This window comes from Vipera ursinii (genome assembly GCF_947247035.1).
Source record: "Vipera ursinii genome assembly, chromosome: 6".
Lineage (NCBI taxonomy): Eukaryota > Metazoa > Chordata > Lepidosauria > Squamata > Viperidae > Vipera > Vipera ursinii.
Window position 1 is genome coordinate 13,360,633 of NC_139515.1, and position 16,972 is coordinate 13,377,604.

At 42.0% G+C, this 16,972-nt stretch overlaps 1 protein-coding gene across 3 annotated transcripts in view; it reads left to right on the forward strand.

Annotated features, from left to right (window-relative positions):
• Positions 1 to 16,972, forward strand: part of PACSIN2 (protein kinase C and casein kinase substrate in neurons 2) — a 53,783-nt gene that overhangs the window by 21,007 nt on the left and 15,804 nt on the right. For 2 of the 3 annotated variants that reach the window (XM_083366309.1, XM_083366310.1), the window contains exons 2-5: positions 78 to 148; positions 2,539 to 2,644; positions 8,993 to 9,149; positions 15,802 to 16,037. In XM_083366309.1, the coding sequence (XP_083222435.1) occupies positions 2,591 to 2,644; positions 8,993 to 9,149; positions 15,802 to 16,037 (447 nt within the window). In that variant the 5' untranslated portion in view covers positions 78 to 148; positions 2,539 to 2,590. Of the gene's footprint in view, positions 1 to 77; positions 149 to 2,538; positions 2,645 to 8,992; positions 9,150 to 12,244; positions 12,412 to 15,801; positions 16,038 to 16,972 lie in introns of those variants that run through there. The other variant, XM_083366311.1, reaches the window with a different exon arrangement.

Genomic DNA, 16,972 nt, shown 5'->3' on the forward strand with positions numbered 1-16,972 from the left:
TCTGAAGAAACTAACTATAAACCTGAATAGGGTTAAGAAAAAGGGCTAAAAATACTAACAAGTATTTTCTCTTTCAGGCCAATCCCTGGCAGATTGAACTTCTTATCTCCTGTCTTGGTCTTCTGATTCCCCCAGAACCCTCTACCAGGTAGATTTTGTTCCACACTTGGCCTCATCTTTTTTCAGAACAATTCTCTGGATTGCCTGCCTTATGACTCATGGACTTCAACTCCCAGACTTCCTGAGCCAGCCAAGCTGGTTCAGGAATTCTGGGAGTTGAAGTCCATGTGTCATAAAAGAGCCGAGGTTGCCTACCCCTGCTCTTGACAAAGCTTTCTGTAAGAAGAGAAAAAATATTCAATGAACATCTTAGTGAATGCTGCTCTTCCTCAAGAGCCTTCCAAGCTGCTCTCAAAGCAACAATCACAATATTCATTTCATCCCAGGAGGCAAAATTGCCGGTCCCTTAAACTAGGGCAGGGGTCTTCAAACTTGGCAACTTTAAGACTTCTGGACTTCAACTCCCAGAATTCCTCAGGAATTCTGGGAGTTGAAGTCACAAGTCTTAAAGTTGCCAAGTCTGAAGACCCCTGGACTAGGGGTTTCCAACCCAGAGGCCCTGGCCTTTTCGAAACCAGGCCGTGGGAGAGATGGCAAGTGCGCACGCGTGAAGCTGCAGTCGCGTGAGCAGCAGGCAAGCGCGCACTCATGAAGCTCTGCTCACAGTGGAGGGCACTTGCGCTAGCACGCGAGGCTCCACGTGCACGAGCAGAGGGTGCTTGAGTGGAGGGTGCTTGTGCTTGAGCGTGAAGCCTGCGTGAGAGGAGGGCGCTTGAGCGTGAAGCTCCATTTGAGGAAATGGAGCTTTGAGCTCCCTCTGCTGGTGGAAGTGGAGCTTTGTGCATGAGCACAAGCGCCCTCCACTCAGGTGGAGCTTCAAGCGCAAATGTAAGCATCCCCCAATGGAGTTTTGTATGCTTGCCTGACACTCAGTCACACACCCATGCTGGGACAGGCTGTCAAGCTGGAAAGGTTAGGGACTCTGTCTTAAACCACAAATTTTCAGCCACTAGTGTTGCCTAAATCCATCTTAGGTTTGCCCGCCAGCACACCTCCCCTATTAGGTTTAGACTCTATCTCTGCCAACTCAGCAGCCCCACTTTCTTTCCCCTATTCTTAATTTCTACCTAGAACAAAATGAGGGTATTTGGTTTGCCTTTGTACCTCCAGGATAGATTCAGGAGAGGCATGGCCTCTTGAATGTCACAATATACAAAATCAATAGATCTTTTGAGGCAAATGAAAGGTGGGTCAAGAAAAGGAATGTAGGATAGGCACTATTGTAGAAGAAATATAGTGCTAGAGAAGGATAATATGCAATAATCTTGAAGCCCAAATCAATCCCAGTTATTTTAGCCAGGTATTCCACAAATATGCTTAGGTAATCGAGATACAAAAAAATGCAATTCATACCTATAGGTACTACTATATATCTTAAAACAAGATTACTAAGGACTATATTCAGTATTGGACATAAATTAATAGTATGATGGTTGGAATGGGCAAGAAATTCCTGATGAATCTTAGCGATGGGATTTTTATATTTGATCAACAAAAGCTGTATTTCAAGGCAGAAATAAGTACTAAGAGTCGAAAAAGTGACTCAGAAGTGCTCAGATTGTTTATTTTGCAAGTTAAACTTCAAGATTAAGCTTTTTTTTAAAAAAATATCCTGCTGATGCTCTGGACTGATTAGTCAGCTTTATGGTAATTTGGAAGCTAAGTAGACATTTGTATGTATCAGCATGTTTCAGAGTGCAATTTTATGTAGTGGAAGAAACACGTACATATTGCAGCTCTGATTCCTCTGCAGTTTATCAGACATAATTGTTGTTTCAATTAGTCTCTCGTCATTTCTCAAGAATGAAGCTGTTGGAATGGATTGTTGAGGCAGAGTGTCACAATTAATGTCCACTGAAGAATATTCAGGAAAGGGCCAGTTGTGCACAGGCTTTGCCATAGCTACTGCCATTAAGAGAAACCAGAGGGGCTGTATCTGAAAAAAAAAGTCATTTCTAGTTTTTCTGACTAGCCAAATTTAGCTGCTATACTGTAAGGTCTCCTCAAGTGCTCTACTGTTCTGATATAACATAACGTTGACATAACGTTTTTCAGTTTTAACATTTAAATATATGGTTGCCTTTAATATTTTATTGGTGTTAGCCAGGGGTAGTCAACCTTGGTTCTTTTAGGACTCGTGGACTTCAACTCCCAGAATTCCTGAGCCAGCCATGCTGAGGGGAAAGGGAGAGGTTTCCAAGCTGAGCCATGCTGGCTCAGGAATTCTGGGAGTTGAAGTCCACGAGTCATAAAACAGCCAAGGTTGCCTACCCCTGGTGTTAGCAATCACCAGGAATTCATGCCATGTTTAGCAGGGTAAAGGAGATAGCAAATCGTATTTTGTTTTGTTTTGGTGTTTTTTTTTTAAAAAAAGAAAATTTGCTTCTTATTAAACCATGTTTTGTTTTTAATTTGCAGAATTTGAAGAACCAGGATTTACGGACACTGGATTGAAGCAAGGTGGCTTGAGATGTCTGGCTCTTATGAGGATTCTGTTGAGGTTTTTAGTGATAGCTTTTGGGAGGTAATTATAATTTTGCGTAAGAATGTCTTGAAACAGAATGTTGATTGGTGGGTTGTGTAAAATATTATGAGCTCAAAATGATTTCACTGTTCTGAACCTGAAACAGGATCACAGTTGTATAATATAAGACAAATTCCATGGCGGGGGTGGGGGGGTGGGGTCTTACCAGAAATGTGACAGAAAATTAACTGCTACTATAGATAGTCCCTGGCTTATGACCAGTCATTGAATGATGTATTTAAGTTACAACCACCTCAGAAAGAGTGTTTCACAGCTCATAAAGCAGTTCCGGCCATTTTAAATGTCACACCGTGTGCTCTCTCTGTGGACAGGACCATATTTTGGAGGCTTGGCAACTTCTTTGCACCTATGAGACGTTGGAAAGTCATTGGGGAAGCTGGTGGGGAAGGTTGCAAGGTGATCCCATCTGCCAAAAATGACTTCCTCTCATCTCTGGGGTCTGGCTGAAGGAGCTGCCTCCCAAATGGAGCGAGTTCAGCCCCTCCCAACAGGTTGCAAAAACAGGATTTGAAGCTCCATTTCTGCAACCCGCCAGAAATGTATCGGGGGTGTAGAGATGGAGGGAAACGTAGCACCTCTGCCGAGTTGCAGAAATAGGGCTTGCATCCTGAAGATCCGAGCACTGTTTCCGAAGCCTGCCTGAAGCGTTCTCTTCTACACATGGAGCAGTATTGGAAAGCTAGTATACGCCATTGTTTTGAAGGCTAAAAAATAATTCTACCCTACAGAGCAATGGTGTTCCCTAGTTTTCCAGTCCTAGGAAGTCTGTAAAGCTGGTGAATGCCATTGTTTTTGAAGGTTAGAAAGATTTCTGGTGAGATGGTCGACCCCGGTGTCCTTAAGACTCCGCCATGATTGAGAACTTAATGGCTGCCCTCTCTTTCCAGCCCTCACATCCATTTGATGATAGGTATCCTGCAGTCTCCTCATGAGGAGCAGCTGTTCAGAGTGCAGCTGGGCAAACTCTCATCCTTTCCTTATCTGGATGAGTTCCACCGGACCAAGCTTAGTGCCAGACTGTCGGTTGTCATTGTGTTATCATCTCTGCTCTTTTGGATACATCTGGTTTCCTGCTTTTCCTTGCCTAGAAGTCTGCTGAGGGATGATTTCCATACATTGAAGAAGCTCTGCTGGATCCTCAATATTATGGGCTAAAAGAGATGGGGGACACTGGGTAGGTCAGTTCCAGGACAAGGAAGTTCAATCCCCTCTTCTGGCCCAGTGGCCCTCAATTCTGTCTTCTGCTGTCCACGTTACTGGTGATCTTGGCCTCTGGCTATTTCATTACCTACTGTAACCAATCGACTTTGAGCACAATGAAATTTGTTGTTAGTTGCAAAGTCGTGTCGGACCCATCACAATCCCATGGACAATGTTCCTCCAGGCCTTCCTGTCTCTACCATCTTCTGGAGTCCATTTAAGCTCATGCCTACTGCTTCAGTGACTCCATCCAGCCACCTCATTCTCTGTCATCCCCTTCTTCTCTTGCCCTCAATCTTTCCCAGCATTAGGCTCTTCTCCAGTGAGTCCTTCCTTCTCATTAGGTGGCCAAAGTATTTTGAGTTTCAACTTCAGGATCTGGCCTTCTAAAGAGCAGTCAGGGTTGATCTCTAGGACTGACTGGTTTGAACGCCTTGCAGTCCAAGGGACTCGCAGGAGTCTTCTCCAGCACCATAGTTCAAAATCCTCAATTCTTTGGCGCTCAGCTTTTCTTATGGTCCAACTTTCACAGCCATACATTGCAACTGGGAAAACGAGGGCCTTGACTATACGCACTTTTGTTGCTTTTTAGTATGCTGTCTAGATTTGCCATGAAATTATACAATGAAATTATAATATAGGTAAAACATGAACATAAATAACAACAAAATAATAAAATAATAACATGAAACAATAAACCAAGTCAGCAAAGTCATGGAATAATATGATATTTAATAGCAATAGCAATTAGACCTACCTACCTACCTACATACATACATACATATGTATATGTATATGTATATACTTACTTACCTATTTACATACAGTACTTACATATTTATACTTAAGCTTAATAAGTTCCAGAAGGAATAGTACCATTATATAGAAAAAAATGCTCCCTTAGCTTTAGCTACTCTCACCTTCTGGAAGTATGGAACCATGAGTAGTTGTTCCCTATAAGATCTAAATCAAGCTATTGCAGTTGGGAGAAGATAGTTCTTGTAGAAAATTAAACACCAAGACATTATAAGATAGCACTAACACCTTAAATTGTAGATGGAAACTTACCAGTCGTTAGTGCAGGGTCCAGAGAATTGATGTGATATGGTCTCATTATTGGGAGTTGGCAAATACATGCCATGGCATTCTGGACTAGTAGTTTCTGATTTGGTTTAGGGGCATCCCTGGGTAAAGCACACTGCCATAATCTAATCAGGTGGTGATTAGGGCATGTATCACTAAAGCTAGGTCCTTCTGAAAGAAAAAGAGTTGGAAGGGACCTTAGAGGTCTTCTAGGCCAGGGGTAGGCAACCTTGGCTCTTTTATGACTCGTGGACTTCAACACCCAGAATTTCTGAGCCAACACGGCTCAGCTTGGAAACCTTTCCCTTTCCCCTCAGCATGGCTCTGAGCTGCACTGGCTTCCAGTTGCCTTCCGGGTGAAATTCAAGATACTAGTGATGACATACAAAGCCCTACATGGCATGGGTCCGGATTACCTACGGGAGCACCTACTGCCAGCGTCAACACCCCTCCGTCCTGTGCGCTCCCACAGAGAGGGCCTTCTCAGGGTGCCACCGGTCAGAGAATGCCGGCTGGTGACCCCCAGGGGGAGAGCGTTCTCGGTGGGTGCGCCAATCCTTTGGAACTGCTTGCCAGCCGAAATCCAGATGGCCCCCGACCTTCGCACCTTCTGGCGTGATTTAAAAACCTATCTATTCCAGCAAGCCGGCCTGGCCTGATAGATTTGGGGTTTTATTTGTTTTATTATTGTTTTATTATATACTTACTTTGCTCTGTACACCGCCCTGAGTCCTCCGGGAGAAGGGCGGGATATAAAACAAACAAACAAACAAACAAACAAACAAATAAATAAAAGAGCCAAGGTTGCCTACCCCTGTTCTAGTCCAACCACCTGCTCAAGCAGGAGATTCTATACCATTCCAGACAAGTGGCTATCCAGTCTCAAAAGCCTCCAGTGATGCGAGCACCCACAGCTTCTGAAGGCAAGCAGTTCCACTGGTTAATTGTTCTCGCTGTCAGGATATTTTGTCTTAGTTCTAGATTGATTCTCTCCTCGATTAGTTTCCATTCATTGTTTCCTGTCTTGCCTTCTGGTGCTTTGGAAAATAGGTTTGTTAAGGATTGATGTGCAGAGGTCTCCTTGTGCTACCAAAGAGTTGCACAGACAAGGAGTACTGAGAGGGTACTGAGAGCAGTAAGAGTCACACAGTAACCACAAGAGTACACTGAGTTGTGAAAGCAAAAACTACTTTACTTTTGAGGTGGTGTAAAGAACAAAAATGCACGGTCAAAAATAAACAGTCCAGGTCATACACAATAGTAACAGTCCAAGGAGTAATCCAAAATACAAAGTCTTCTTACCGGTCCAGAGGTCAATACATAGTTGTACAGGTTTATCACAGTAGTAAACCAACAGTACAGCAAAACCGAGCAAAAACAGTAAGAGTAGAGAGCAGTGAACTCAGAGAGAGAGAGAAGCTACGTTCCTAGCTTCCTCTTATGGCCATGAGAACACTTACACACCCATTGGCCAATTAACATCTTAAAGTCACAACATCATAGTTTATATATTTTGAACCCAAATTTGTAGGCTATCGCCATATGCCTAACAAGGTTGATCCCCTCTTCTTTATGGCAGCTCCGCAAATATCGGAACACTGCTGTCATGTCACCCTTAGTCCTTCTTTTGACTAAAGGTAAAGGTAAAGGTTCCCCCGCACATGCGTGCTAGTCGTTTCCGACTCTAGGGGCCGGTGCTCATCTCCGTTTCATAGCCGAAGAGCCAGCGCTTGTCTGAGGACGTCTCCGTGGTCATGTGGCCGGCATGACTAGACGCCAAAGGCGCACGGAACGCTGTTACCTTCCCACTGTAGTGGTCCCTATTTTTCTACTTGCATTTTGACGTGCTTTCGAACTGCTAGGTGGGCAGAAGCTGGGACGAGTAACAGGCGCTCACTCTGTTACGCAGCACTCGGGATTCGACCCGCCAAACTGCCGACCTTCTGATCGACAAGTTCAGCGTCCTAACCCACTGAATTCCTGCTCCCGTTCTTCATGTTTTAGCTTGCAGCCCCCTAATCATCTTTGTTCCTCTTTTCTGTACTCTTTCCAGTGTCTCAACATTTATTTATTTTTTATAATATGATGACCAAAGCTGGATGCAATATTCTAAGTGTGGTCTTACTTAAGGATTTATAAAGCACTACTAATACTTCAGGTGATCTTGATTTTATCCATCTGTTACTGCAATCTAGGATTGTGTTTGGCTTTTTTGGCTGTTGCCACACATTGCTAGCTCATATTTGAGAGATTGTCCAGTAGGACTCCAAGATTCCTCTCAAAGTTACTGCTCTTAAGCGAGGTTTCATCTAATCTGTAGGGTTTTTTTTGTGTGTGTAAAACCTTACTTCTCTCTACACTGAATTTCATTTTGCTAGATAGGGCCCAGTGCTCAAGTCCGTTGAGGTCCATCTGGATTTTGAGCCTTTCTTTTGGAGTGTTGGCTATTCGTGTCAGTTTAGTGTTCTTTGCAAAGTTGATGAGTTCCCCTTCTATCCCCTCATGTAAATCATTTATGAAAATATTGAAGAGTACTGATCCTAAAATGAAACCTTGGGTTACCCCACGGCCCACCTCCCATCATGTGGATTTAGTTCCATTAAGGACTACATGTTGAATACGGTTTGTCAACCAATTACAAATCTTATCTGGTTGTGGTGCTGTCTATCCCACATTTTGATAGCCTTTCCAAGAAGTAGGTTGTGTCTCCATCATTTAACCATAACAGGCTTGAACAAATCAAAGGTTCATTCTTCTTCGCCTTAGGCTTTCATGGGTGATAGTCTGTCCTTCAGAGCCCACACCCACAATATGTTGGAAGATATGTGAGAACCATCTAGGGCTTTTTCCCATGCATCTCAGTAAGTAGATGGGTTGAGGAGAAACTCCAGAATAAGCATGAAAACTGTAATGATTCAGGAATTCTTACGTAATGTAAGGAGATGTACAAAAGAGCTCTTTTGGAAAGGCTATTGAAGAATTCGGTTGAAGAATATTGGGCCTAAAATGGAACCTTGGGGTACCCTACTGCTTATTGCACCGGTTTGTGACCAGTGCTATCCATTGGTACAATAAGGGCAAAGAAACTCTGCCATGAAATAGGCCTCTGTGATGATTCTAGCTTCTGCCCAGTTGGATTCACTCCTCATTGCTCTCCAGCAGTGCTTTTGGTATCTCTTCACTCATTTCATTTCCATTCTTCGGGGATCCATAAGAGGCAACAGGACACAAGGGTGCAGTCTGATCCAAATCCCTACTGTCTTTTTATTTGAGGCAGCAGCCAAGGCTTCAGCTAGATATGCTCCAGACCAGGGGTCCTCAACCTTGGCAAATTTAAGACTTGTGGACTTCAACTCCCAGAATTACTCAGCCAGCAAAGCTGGCTGAGGAATTCTGGGAGTTGAAGTCCACAAGTCTTAAAGTTGCCACCATTGAGGACCCCTGCTCCAGATCTTGAGGAACAACCCCAAGCTTCCTCTAGAACCTAGTGAAGGTTTCAGCAAGGTCCATCAGTTGAATGAAGCAGAGTGATCTGATAGGACCGGCCTCTCACCCAACCCGCTACCTCTCAAGAAATCCCATGAAAATAATTTTTAAATGAGTCGGATTATTACAACAGTGCAGAATATAAGGGAGACTGTACCTAATACTTCTCTCTCCTCCTGCTTTCCCCACAACTACTACTTTGTAAGATGAGTTGGGCTGAGAGTGATTGGCCCAAAGTCACCCAGCCAGTTTTTACCCTGCCGGCTTTCGTGCCTAAAGGCAGGATTTGAACTCACAAGCCTCCTGGTTTCTAGCCTGATGGCTTAATCACTAGACCAAACTGACTAACATTGGATAACGTTTTTGATCAGAAACGGGCTTGACTGCAGTCGAAGCAGGTATTCAGATAACAAGAAATCGGTAATCAAGCTTAACAAGGTTAGTTGCGTTACTGGAAGTTCAGTAACGCATCTTAAGTGCCTTCAGTCAGTTTTCACAAAACTGGAAACCAGTTTTGACATGGCAAGATGTATTTGTAAATGTTTTCTTCTTGGATAGGTTGGAAATTACAAGCGGACAGTGAGACGCATCGATGATGGATATAGGCTTTGTGGTGATCTTATGAACTGTATTCACGAGCGTGCAAGAATAGAGAAAGGTTACGCTCAACAGTTAACCGAGTGGGCAAAACGATGGAAACAACTCATAGAAAAAGGTAAACGTGATCATACTTGTACATATATTTTGGTGCCTATTTTGATTATAGAAATAGGTGTTCCAACACTGTTTTATCAAACTGGGAGTATTTTAAATTTTAACCAGTTAGTTTTTTACTTTGGAACTACCAAAGTACCACACGCGAACACTTCCTTCTTAGACCACAATGTCTAGCTTCAAATTCAAACATTTTGCATAGTTCTTGTGACAGTATTTAACCAACCTGCTTTGGGCTTGGAAGCTGACCAGTGCAGGGTTAATACTGGAGTGGAGATTTCCATGGAATACAGGAATGTAGATGTGTTTTTGGTATGTATCAGGTGTGAACAAACAGATCCAAATGGGAACAGTTCAAGTAGCTACTTTATTTCTCATTCGTATTTCACAGGAATCTTCTCAGACTTGCGGTTTACACCTGGGCCAGACTAGATAAGGTTCAACAGCATTCAAGTGGGAGGATCGGATATATAAAAAATAAATATCAGGACTTAGATTAGACTCAGAATTGGAAAACCCATCCCAAAAGAAGGTACAGGCAAACCACTTTCATTTCCATTTCCAAAAAAATCTTCATCAGTGACATTTGCAAGAATCAAGCTTCAGGACATATTTTTATTAAGTGACCTGGAAGCTGATTTGTATGAAGGCATTAAAAAAAATCAATAAAAATGTAAAGTTTTGCAAATGGCTACTTAATCATTTCAATCCTTAATCCTTTTAGATCCTTCTACTGCATTTGTGGAGGTAATAAATGACAAAGGAATGCAAACTACATCTTGTTAATACTTTGGAGAAACCATCATTGGAATACATATTTATGCCCAATATCTGTCTTTTTAATTATGTTAAGAAATATAGTTTCATAACAGAGTTTACATATTGGAGAGCATCTACAGGTAGTCCTTGACTTTCATTTAGTGACCGAAGTTACAATGGGACTAAAAAAAAGTGACATGACCATTTTTCACACTTATGACCTTTGCAGCATCCCCACGGTCACGTGATCAGAATTTGGACGCTTGGCAACTGACTCATATTTATGATTGTTGCAGTGTCCCAGGCTCCCATGATCCCCTTTTGCGACCTTTCTGACAAGCAAAATCAGTGGGAAAGCCAGATTCACTTAACAACCAGCTTACTAACTTAACAACTGCAGTGATTCACTTAACAACCTTTGGCAACCTGTGTTAGGAAAAGTCGTAAAACAGGGCAAAATTCACTTAACAAATGTCTCACTTAGCAACAGGAATCGGCTCAATTGTGGTCGTACGTTGAGGACTACCTGTACTTTTGCACTGATGTCAGTTGGCTGTATTGAGCCAGGCGTGTTCCTGGACAGTTAGCATATTTGGGATGGCACAGAAGATACCTTGATTCAGTTCTTGTGGGCGAAAGTTTAGCACCGCCTCTATTTAGCTTTTTGCTATTGAACCTCCTAACAAGATCTCTTACTTTTTTCAACTAGTCCACTTTCACTCCAATCTGTTAACAGTACAGTAGTTCCTTTCCTGCCAATTTTCTCCCAAGATTTCCCTTGCCATTCATCACTGGTTTTCCAAATAGCCTAGTTCTGCGCTCTTATTATTTCCATTTGTATCACTTAAGATACGCTAATTGAATCATAGGGCTGTGAGGGACCGTGGAAGGGACCTTAGAGGTCTTCTAGTCCAACCCTTTGCCCAAGACAGGAGACCTTGAACAAATGGTTGTCCACTTTTTTTCTTGAAAACCTCCAGCTATGCAGCACCCACAGCTTTTTATTTTATTTATTTTATTTTAATTCCATTTATATCCCGCCCTTCTCTGAAGACTCAGGGTGGCTAACAAGCTTAGCAGTAGCCTTCATTCTATGTATATGCTGTGGGAACCAAAGTGTTCCACTGCTTAATAGCTTACACACACACACACACACACACACACACACACACACACACACATGGTTGAGGGAGTAGAAGTTACAGGGCATTGGGGAAGAACGATCATGTCATGGTTGAATTCATCATAATGCAACTACGGGTAACTGAACCAATCGGACTAGTGTTTAAAACTTTAAGAGTGCTGATTTGAACAAATGAAGAGCAAGACTAGGAAGGATTTCATGGATGGAAATCCTAAAAGGAAAAACAGTTCAAGATGCTTGGGAAACCCTGAAAAAAATGAGATAATGAAGGGCCAAGCCCCCCCCCCCCAAAAAAAAATACTACAGAGAAAGAAAAACAAAAGGCACCAGAGAGACAGCATGGTTGCACAAAACACACTCTGACAATTTTTTTTTTTAAAATTCCATTTATATCCCGCCCTTCTCCGAAGACTCAGGGCGGCTTACAAGCTTAGCAGTAGCCTTCATTCTATGTATATGCCTGCTTATTAGGGCTTTCACACACACCACAAGCGGCATTATTACAAAGTCAGCTTAATTGCCCCCAACAATCTGGGTCCTCATTTTACCTACCTCGGAAGGATGGAAGGCTGAGTCAACCTTGAGCCTGGTGGGATGCGAACCTGCACTAATTGCAGGCAGCTGGTGTTACTTAAGGAGGCATTAGCCCACTGCTCCACCAAGGAGAAAAAGGTCAAATATAAAAAATGGAAAAGACGCACTTAACTGAATCAGAATACCAGCAAATAGCTTGAATCTGCAAGGAGAGAGACAGGAAGAGTAAGGCCCAGAATGAACTAAGACTGGCAATGAATGCCAAAAATAATTAAAAAAAAAGGCTCACTTTAAATATGCAAGGAACAAGAAGAAAGTCAAGGAAGCTATAGGTCCACTAATGGGAAAAGATGGCAGGAAGGTGGTGGGTAGCAAGGGAAAAAAAGAAGGAACTGCTTATTCTTCATCATCATGCTGAGAAAAGGCGTTCAGGTAAGACAACGCCCAAGGAAGAAATAGCCCAGCCTATTAAAAGCAGCGCCAAGGGGGATACAACAGGCATGCAAGTCAAAATAGGCAAGGAAAATTAGTAAGAGAATGCCAATCTACCCTGGACAAGTACAAATCACTTAGACCAGATGTTTTCACCCCAGGGTTCTGAAGTAGTTGTCAGATGTAATCTCGGAGCCATTGAATGTAATTTTTCAAAACTCTTTCAGGGGAACTACCAGAGGACTGGAAAACAGCTGATGTGGTTCCAATCTACAGAAAGGGGGGGAAATGGATCCAGCAAATTATAGGCTAATCTGCTTGACAATGAATCCTTGGGAAAATCCTGGAAAAGATAATCAAGCAAAGGATTTGTGAGCACCTAGAAACGAACAAGGTGATTACTAGAAGTCAGCGTGGGTTTGTCGAAAACAGATGATGCCAGACAAACCTTGTTGTCATTTTTGATAAAGTGACTAAATTAGTGGACCGGTGAAATGCTGTGGACTTCAGTAATGCATTTGAGAAAGTAGACTATAACCTACAGTATTTCTTGGTAAGATAGAAAAATGAGGGATAGGTAATCACAAGCACCAGATGTGTTTGCAATTGGCTGATCAACTGCATCCAACGTGTAGTTCTCAATAGAACTTACATCAACATGGAAGGAAGTTTGAAATGAGGTGCCTCAAGGTTCTGTCTTGGGCCCAGTACTCTTCAACATATTCCTAAATGATTAAGGAGGGAATAGAAGAGGAACTCATCAAAATTGCAGGTTTAAAATAAGGTAGAGTAGAGTAGAATAGAATAGAATAGAATAGAATAGAATAGAATAGAATAGAATAGAATAGAATAGAATAGAATAGAATAGAATAGAATAGAGGGATGGAATAGAACAGAACAGAACAAAACAAATTAGAATAGAATAGAATAGAATGAATAGAATAGAATAGAATAGAATAGAATAGAATAGAATAGAATAGAATAAGAGTAAGAATAAGAATGTAATGTAATGTAATGCAATAGAATAGAATAGAACAGAACAGAGCAGAATAGAATAGAATAGAATAGAATAGAATAGAATAGAACAGAGCAGAACAGAGCAGAGCAGAATAGAACAGAACAGAACAGAACAGAACAGTAGAGTAGAATAGAATAGAATAGAATAGAATAGAATAGAATAGAATAGAATAGAATAGAATAGAATAGAGGGATGGAATAGAACAGAACAGAACAAAACAAATTAGAATAGAATAGAATAGAATAGAATAGAATAGAATAGAATAGAATAAGAATGTAATGTAATGTAATGCAATAGAATAGAATAGAACAGAGCAGAACAGAGCAGAGCAGAACAGAACAGTAGAGTAGAATAGAATAGAATAGAATAGAATAGAATAGAATAGAATAGAATAGAATAGAATAGAATAGAATAGAATAGGAATAACAGGGTTGCAAGGGACGTTGGAGGTCTTCTAGTCCAACTTCCTGCTCAGGCAATGTCATCAAGCTGAGGGGAATTGTTAACACTTTGGAAGATAGACTCAAAATTCAGAAAGACAGACTTCAGCACTGGGCCTATTCAACAAGATGCAGTTCAGTGGGGAAAAAAGTAAGGCCTTGCACTTAGGCAGGAGAAATGCACAGATACAGAATAAGCAGCACCCCATTCAACAGTAGTAACTGAGAGAGCTCTAGGGTCCTAGTCGACCACCACTTAAGCCAGTGCAGCCAATGCAGTCCTGGGCTGCATCAACAGAGGGATACCGTGAAGATCACAAGAAGTGATAATACTACTTTATATCACCCTTGTGAGTCCACACTTGGAGTACTGTGTACAATTCTGGTCACCACAGTACAAAAAAGATGCTGAGATGTAGGAAGTGTGCAGAGAAGAGCAACAAAGATGATACAAGGATCTGGAGGCTAAATTATATGATGAACAGTTGAAGGAGCTAGGTATGTCTAGCCCAGGGGTAGGCAACCTTGGCTCTTTTATGACTCGTGGACTTCAACTCCCAGAATTCCTGAGGCAGCATGGCTCAGCTTGGAAACCTCTCCCTTTCCCCTCAGCATGGCTGGCTCAGGAATTCTGGGAGTTGAAGTCCATGAGTCATAAAAGAGCCAAGCTTGCCTACCCCTGGTCTAGCCTTTTGAAGAGAAGGATTGTGAGGACAGGATAGTTGTCTTCCATTACTTGAGGGGCTGCCATAGAGAAGAGGAATTGACTTATTCTCCAAAGCACCAGAGAGCAGGACAAGAAGTAATAAGTAGAAGCTTGTTAAAGAGAGTTCCAACCTGCAAGTAAAAAGATTTTTTTCAGACAGTGAGAACAATTAATTAATGGAATAGCTTGCCTCCCAGAATTGTGGGTTCTCCATCACTGGAGGTTTTTAAAATAGACTGGACAGTCATTTGAACAGGATGGTATAAGGACTCCTGCCTTGGGTAGGGATTTAGACTAGAAGACCCCCACCTTCTAGCCCTATGATTCTATGTTCTAGAACAGGGGTGTCAAACTCAATTTCATTGAGGGCTGCGTCAGCATTGCGGTTGCCCTCAGGGGGCTGGGTGGGCATGGCCTACTGGGTGGGCGTGGCTAGAGTGCTTATGGCCTACTGGGTGGGCGTGGCCAGCTCTACACCGTTAGCATCAAGGGTGCCTATGGGGGCCTGGGCAGGAGTGGGACAGATCTGAGGGTCTCTGGCAGAAGGAGGATCTCTGGGCCAGGGCCAAGGCAGTGGGGGCCGTTCCCTCACTGTTTCCAGGATGGCTTCGTGGGCCGCATGAAACCACTTTGCGGGCCGGATCTGGCCCCCCGGGCCTTGTGTTTGACATGTCTGTTCTAGAATGTTCTGTATAGTGCTGTTTTGTTTGGGTTTTTATTATCTTTATTTTTCAGAGTTTTCTAACCATTCCTAAATTGTTTTCCTCTCTAAGATTTCTATCCAAGGAATCCTTCCTTTTCTTTCTATTAATTTGTTGAAATTGGGTTTCTTAAAATCTAGAATAGTAATCTGACTTTGTTCAGTTACCCATACCTGCATTATGGTCACTGTCTCTCAAGGTTTCTACAACTTCTATTTCCTCAACTACTTCATCCTTATTAGGAAGTATCAAGTCCAATATAGCTGTCCCTGTAGTACAGCTGACTCTCCAGTGCATTCCTTCTAATTTATCTGCGCCTTGTTCAACAAATCATAGTTAGCGTGTACTTTTCCACTGTTTGATGTTTGGCCACCTTCTGTCCAGTAAGTTCTCTGTGAGATAGAGTCATCTTGAGCAAACTGAGACTTCCATATTTTGCTGTCTGATCTAGCTCAGAATTTTATGATAAGCATAGTACTGTTGCAATATGCCATCAACTCAGCACATTAAGAAGATTGTAGTCTTCTGAATCATACTGTTTTTGGGTTCACCGCTCAATGGAAACAAAGCAAGTTACATGTGGAAGCCAGAAGGAAATGGATTCAGATACGGTTTCATCTAAGATGTCTAAAATTGCACAGCAATGCCTCACTTTGAGGGCAGGATAATTACAGTTGGTCATAATCATTAAACAATCCTCCACTTTCAAGGGAATTTTGTACATTGGGCCACTACTTCCCCACCCTCTCTCAGTCAAAAGAACAAAACACTTAAATCATTTCTGGATCAACCTGGCCATTCCCCTTCCTGTTCAGCTTAAAGTAATTTGGGGAAAGTAAGAAAAGTAACATGCTTTTCTAATGTGTACATGCGTGTGCATTTTGCAGATGTATCATTTTTTTTCCCCCATTGCATTCAGGGCCACAGTATGGGACTGTTGAAAGGGCTTGGCACGCCTTTATGTCTGAAGCGGAAAAAGTCAGCGAATTACACCTAGAAGTAAAAAGTGCTCTCATGAATGAAGATTTTGAAAAGATAAAGAACTGGCAGAAGGACTCCTTTCACAAGCAAATGATTGGTGGATTTAAGGAAACTAAGGAAGCGGAAGATGGGTTTAGGAAAGCTCAGAAACCATGGGCTAAAAAACTAAAAGAGGTAAGTAATGTAAAGCTGCATTTCCCAATCGCCTTAATCAACGGTGTCCTTGTTTTTCTGCTTTTCGTCTGCCTGGGTTGCCTCCAAGTACAGTTTGTTGGCTTTCTACACAAACCAGCAGGGCTGAACTGATTCCAATGTAGAAGCCGTTGGTCTGTTTCTGGACAGAACCTATTTATTAAAGAAATAGCAAAACTTGGTTTTCTTCCTCAAAAAAAAAAAAAAAATAGTCCGGTTGCCTTTTTGAAGGAAAAAAAAACACCTTTTGAGACCTGGATGACTGAAAATCTCCATAGACAAGATATGTGGCATCTCACCATACAATATACTACCATTTTCCCCTGAAAATAAGATGGGGTCTTATATTAATTTTTGCTCCAAAAGACGCATTAGGGCTTATTTTCTGGTTAGGGCTCATATTCAGGGAAATACGGCACTTAAATGCATCCATCTGGCTGATGATCTTAACTGGGGCTTATTTTAGGGGTAGGGCTTGTATTATGAGCGTCTTGAAAAAAATCATGCTAGGGCTTATTTTCTGGTTGGGTCTTATTTTGGGGGAAACAAGGTAATAAAATCAGGATTAATAAACCACGGAAGGTTCAAATTTGTACGTTAATATAAAGTCGGTGACACCAATCAAGTTATGTTATAGAAATTATTCCTCTGCAGAGTCTTAAGATAACCAATGCAGCAAATCATGGTTTGGGGGAAGAGTCTTGCACAGGTTGCATGAAAAGCATCGTTTCTGAGTGAGAAGAAGTGATCTGAGTCAGACAGAAGTTCTGTTAATTCTAAATTTCCTTACAAACGTCATTTTCTCAAGGCTATCATTTTATGATCAAGAGGTTCTGAAACTCTGTAATTGTTTTCAAGATGGATTTCCTCTAATCGTAATGGTCTTAATCTTGAAACTTGCTATGGGAGGTGGGGGG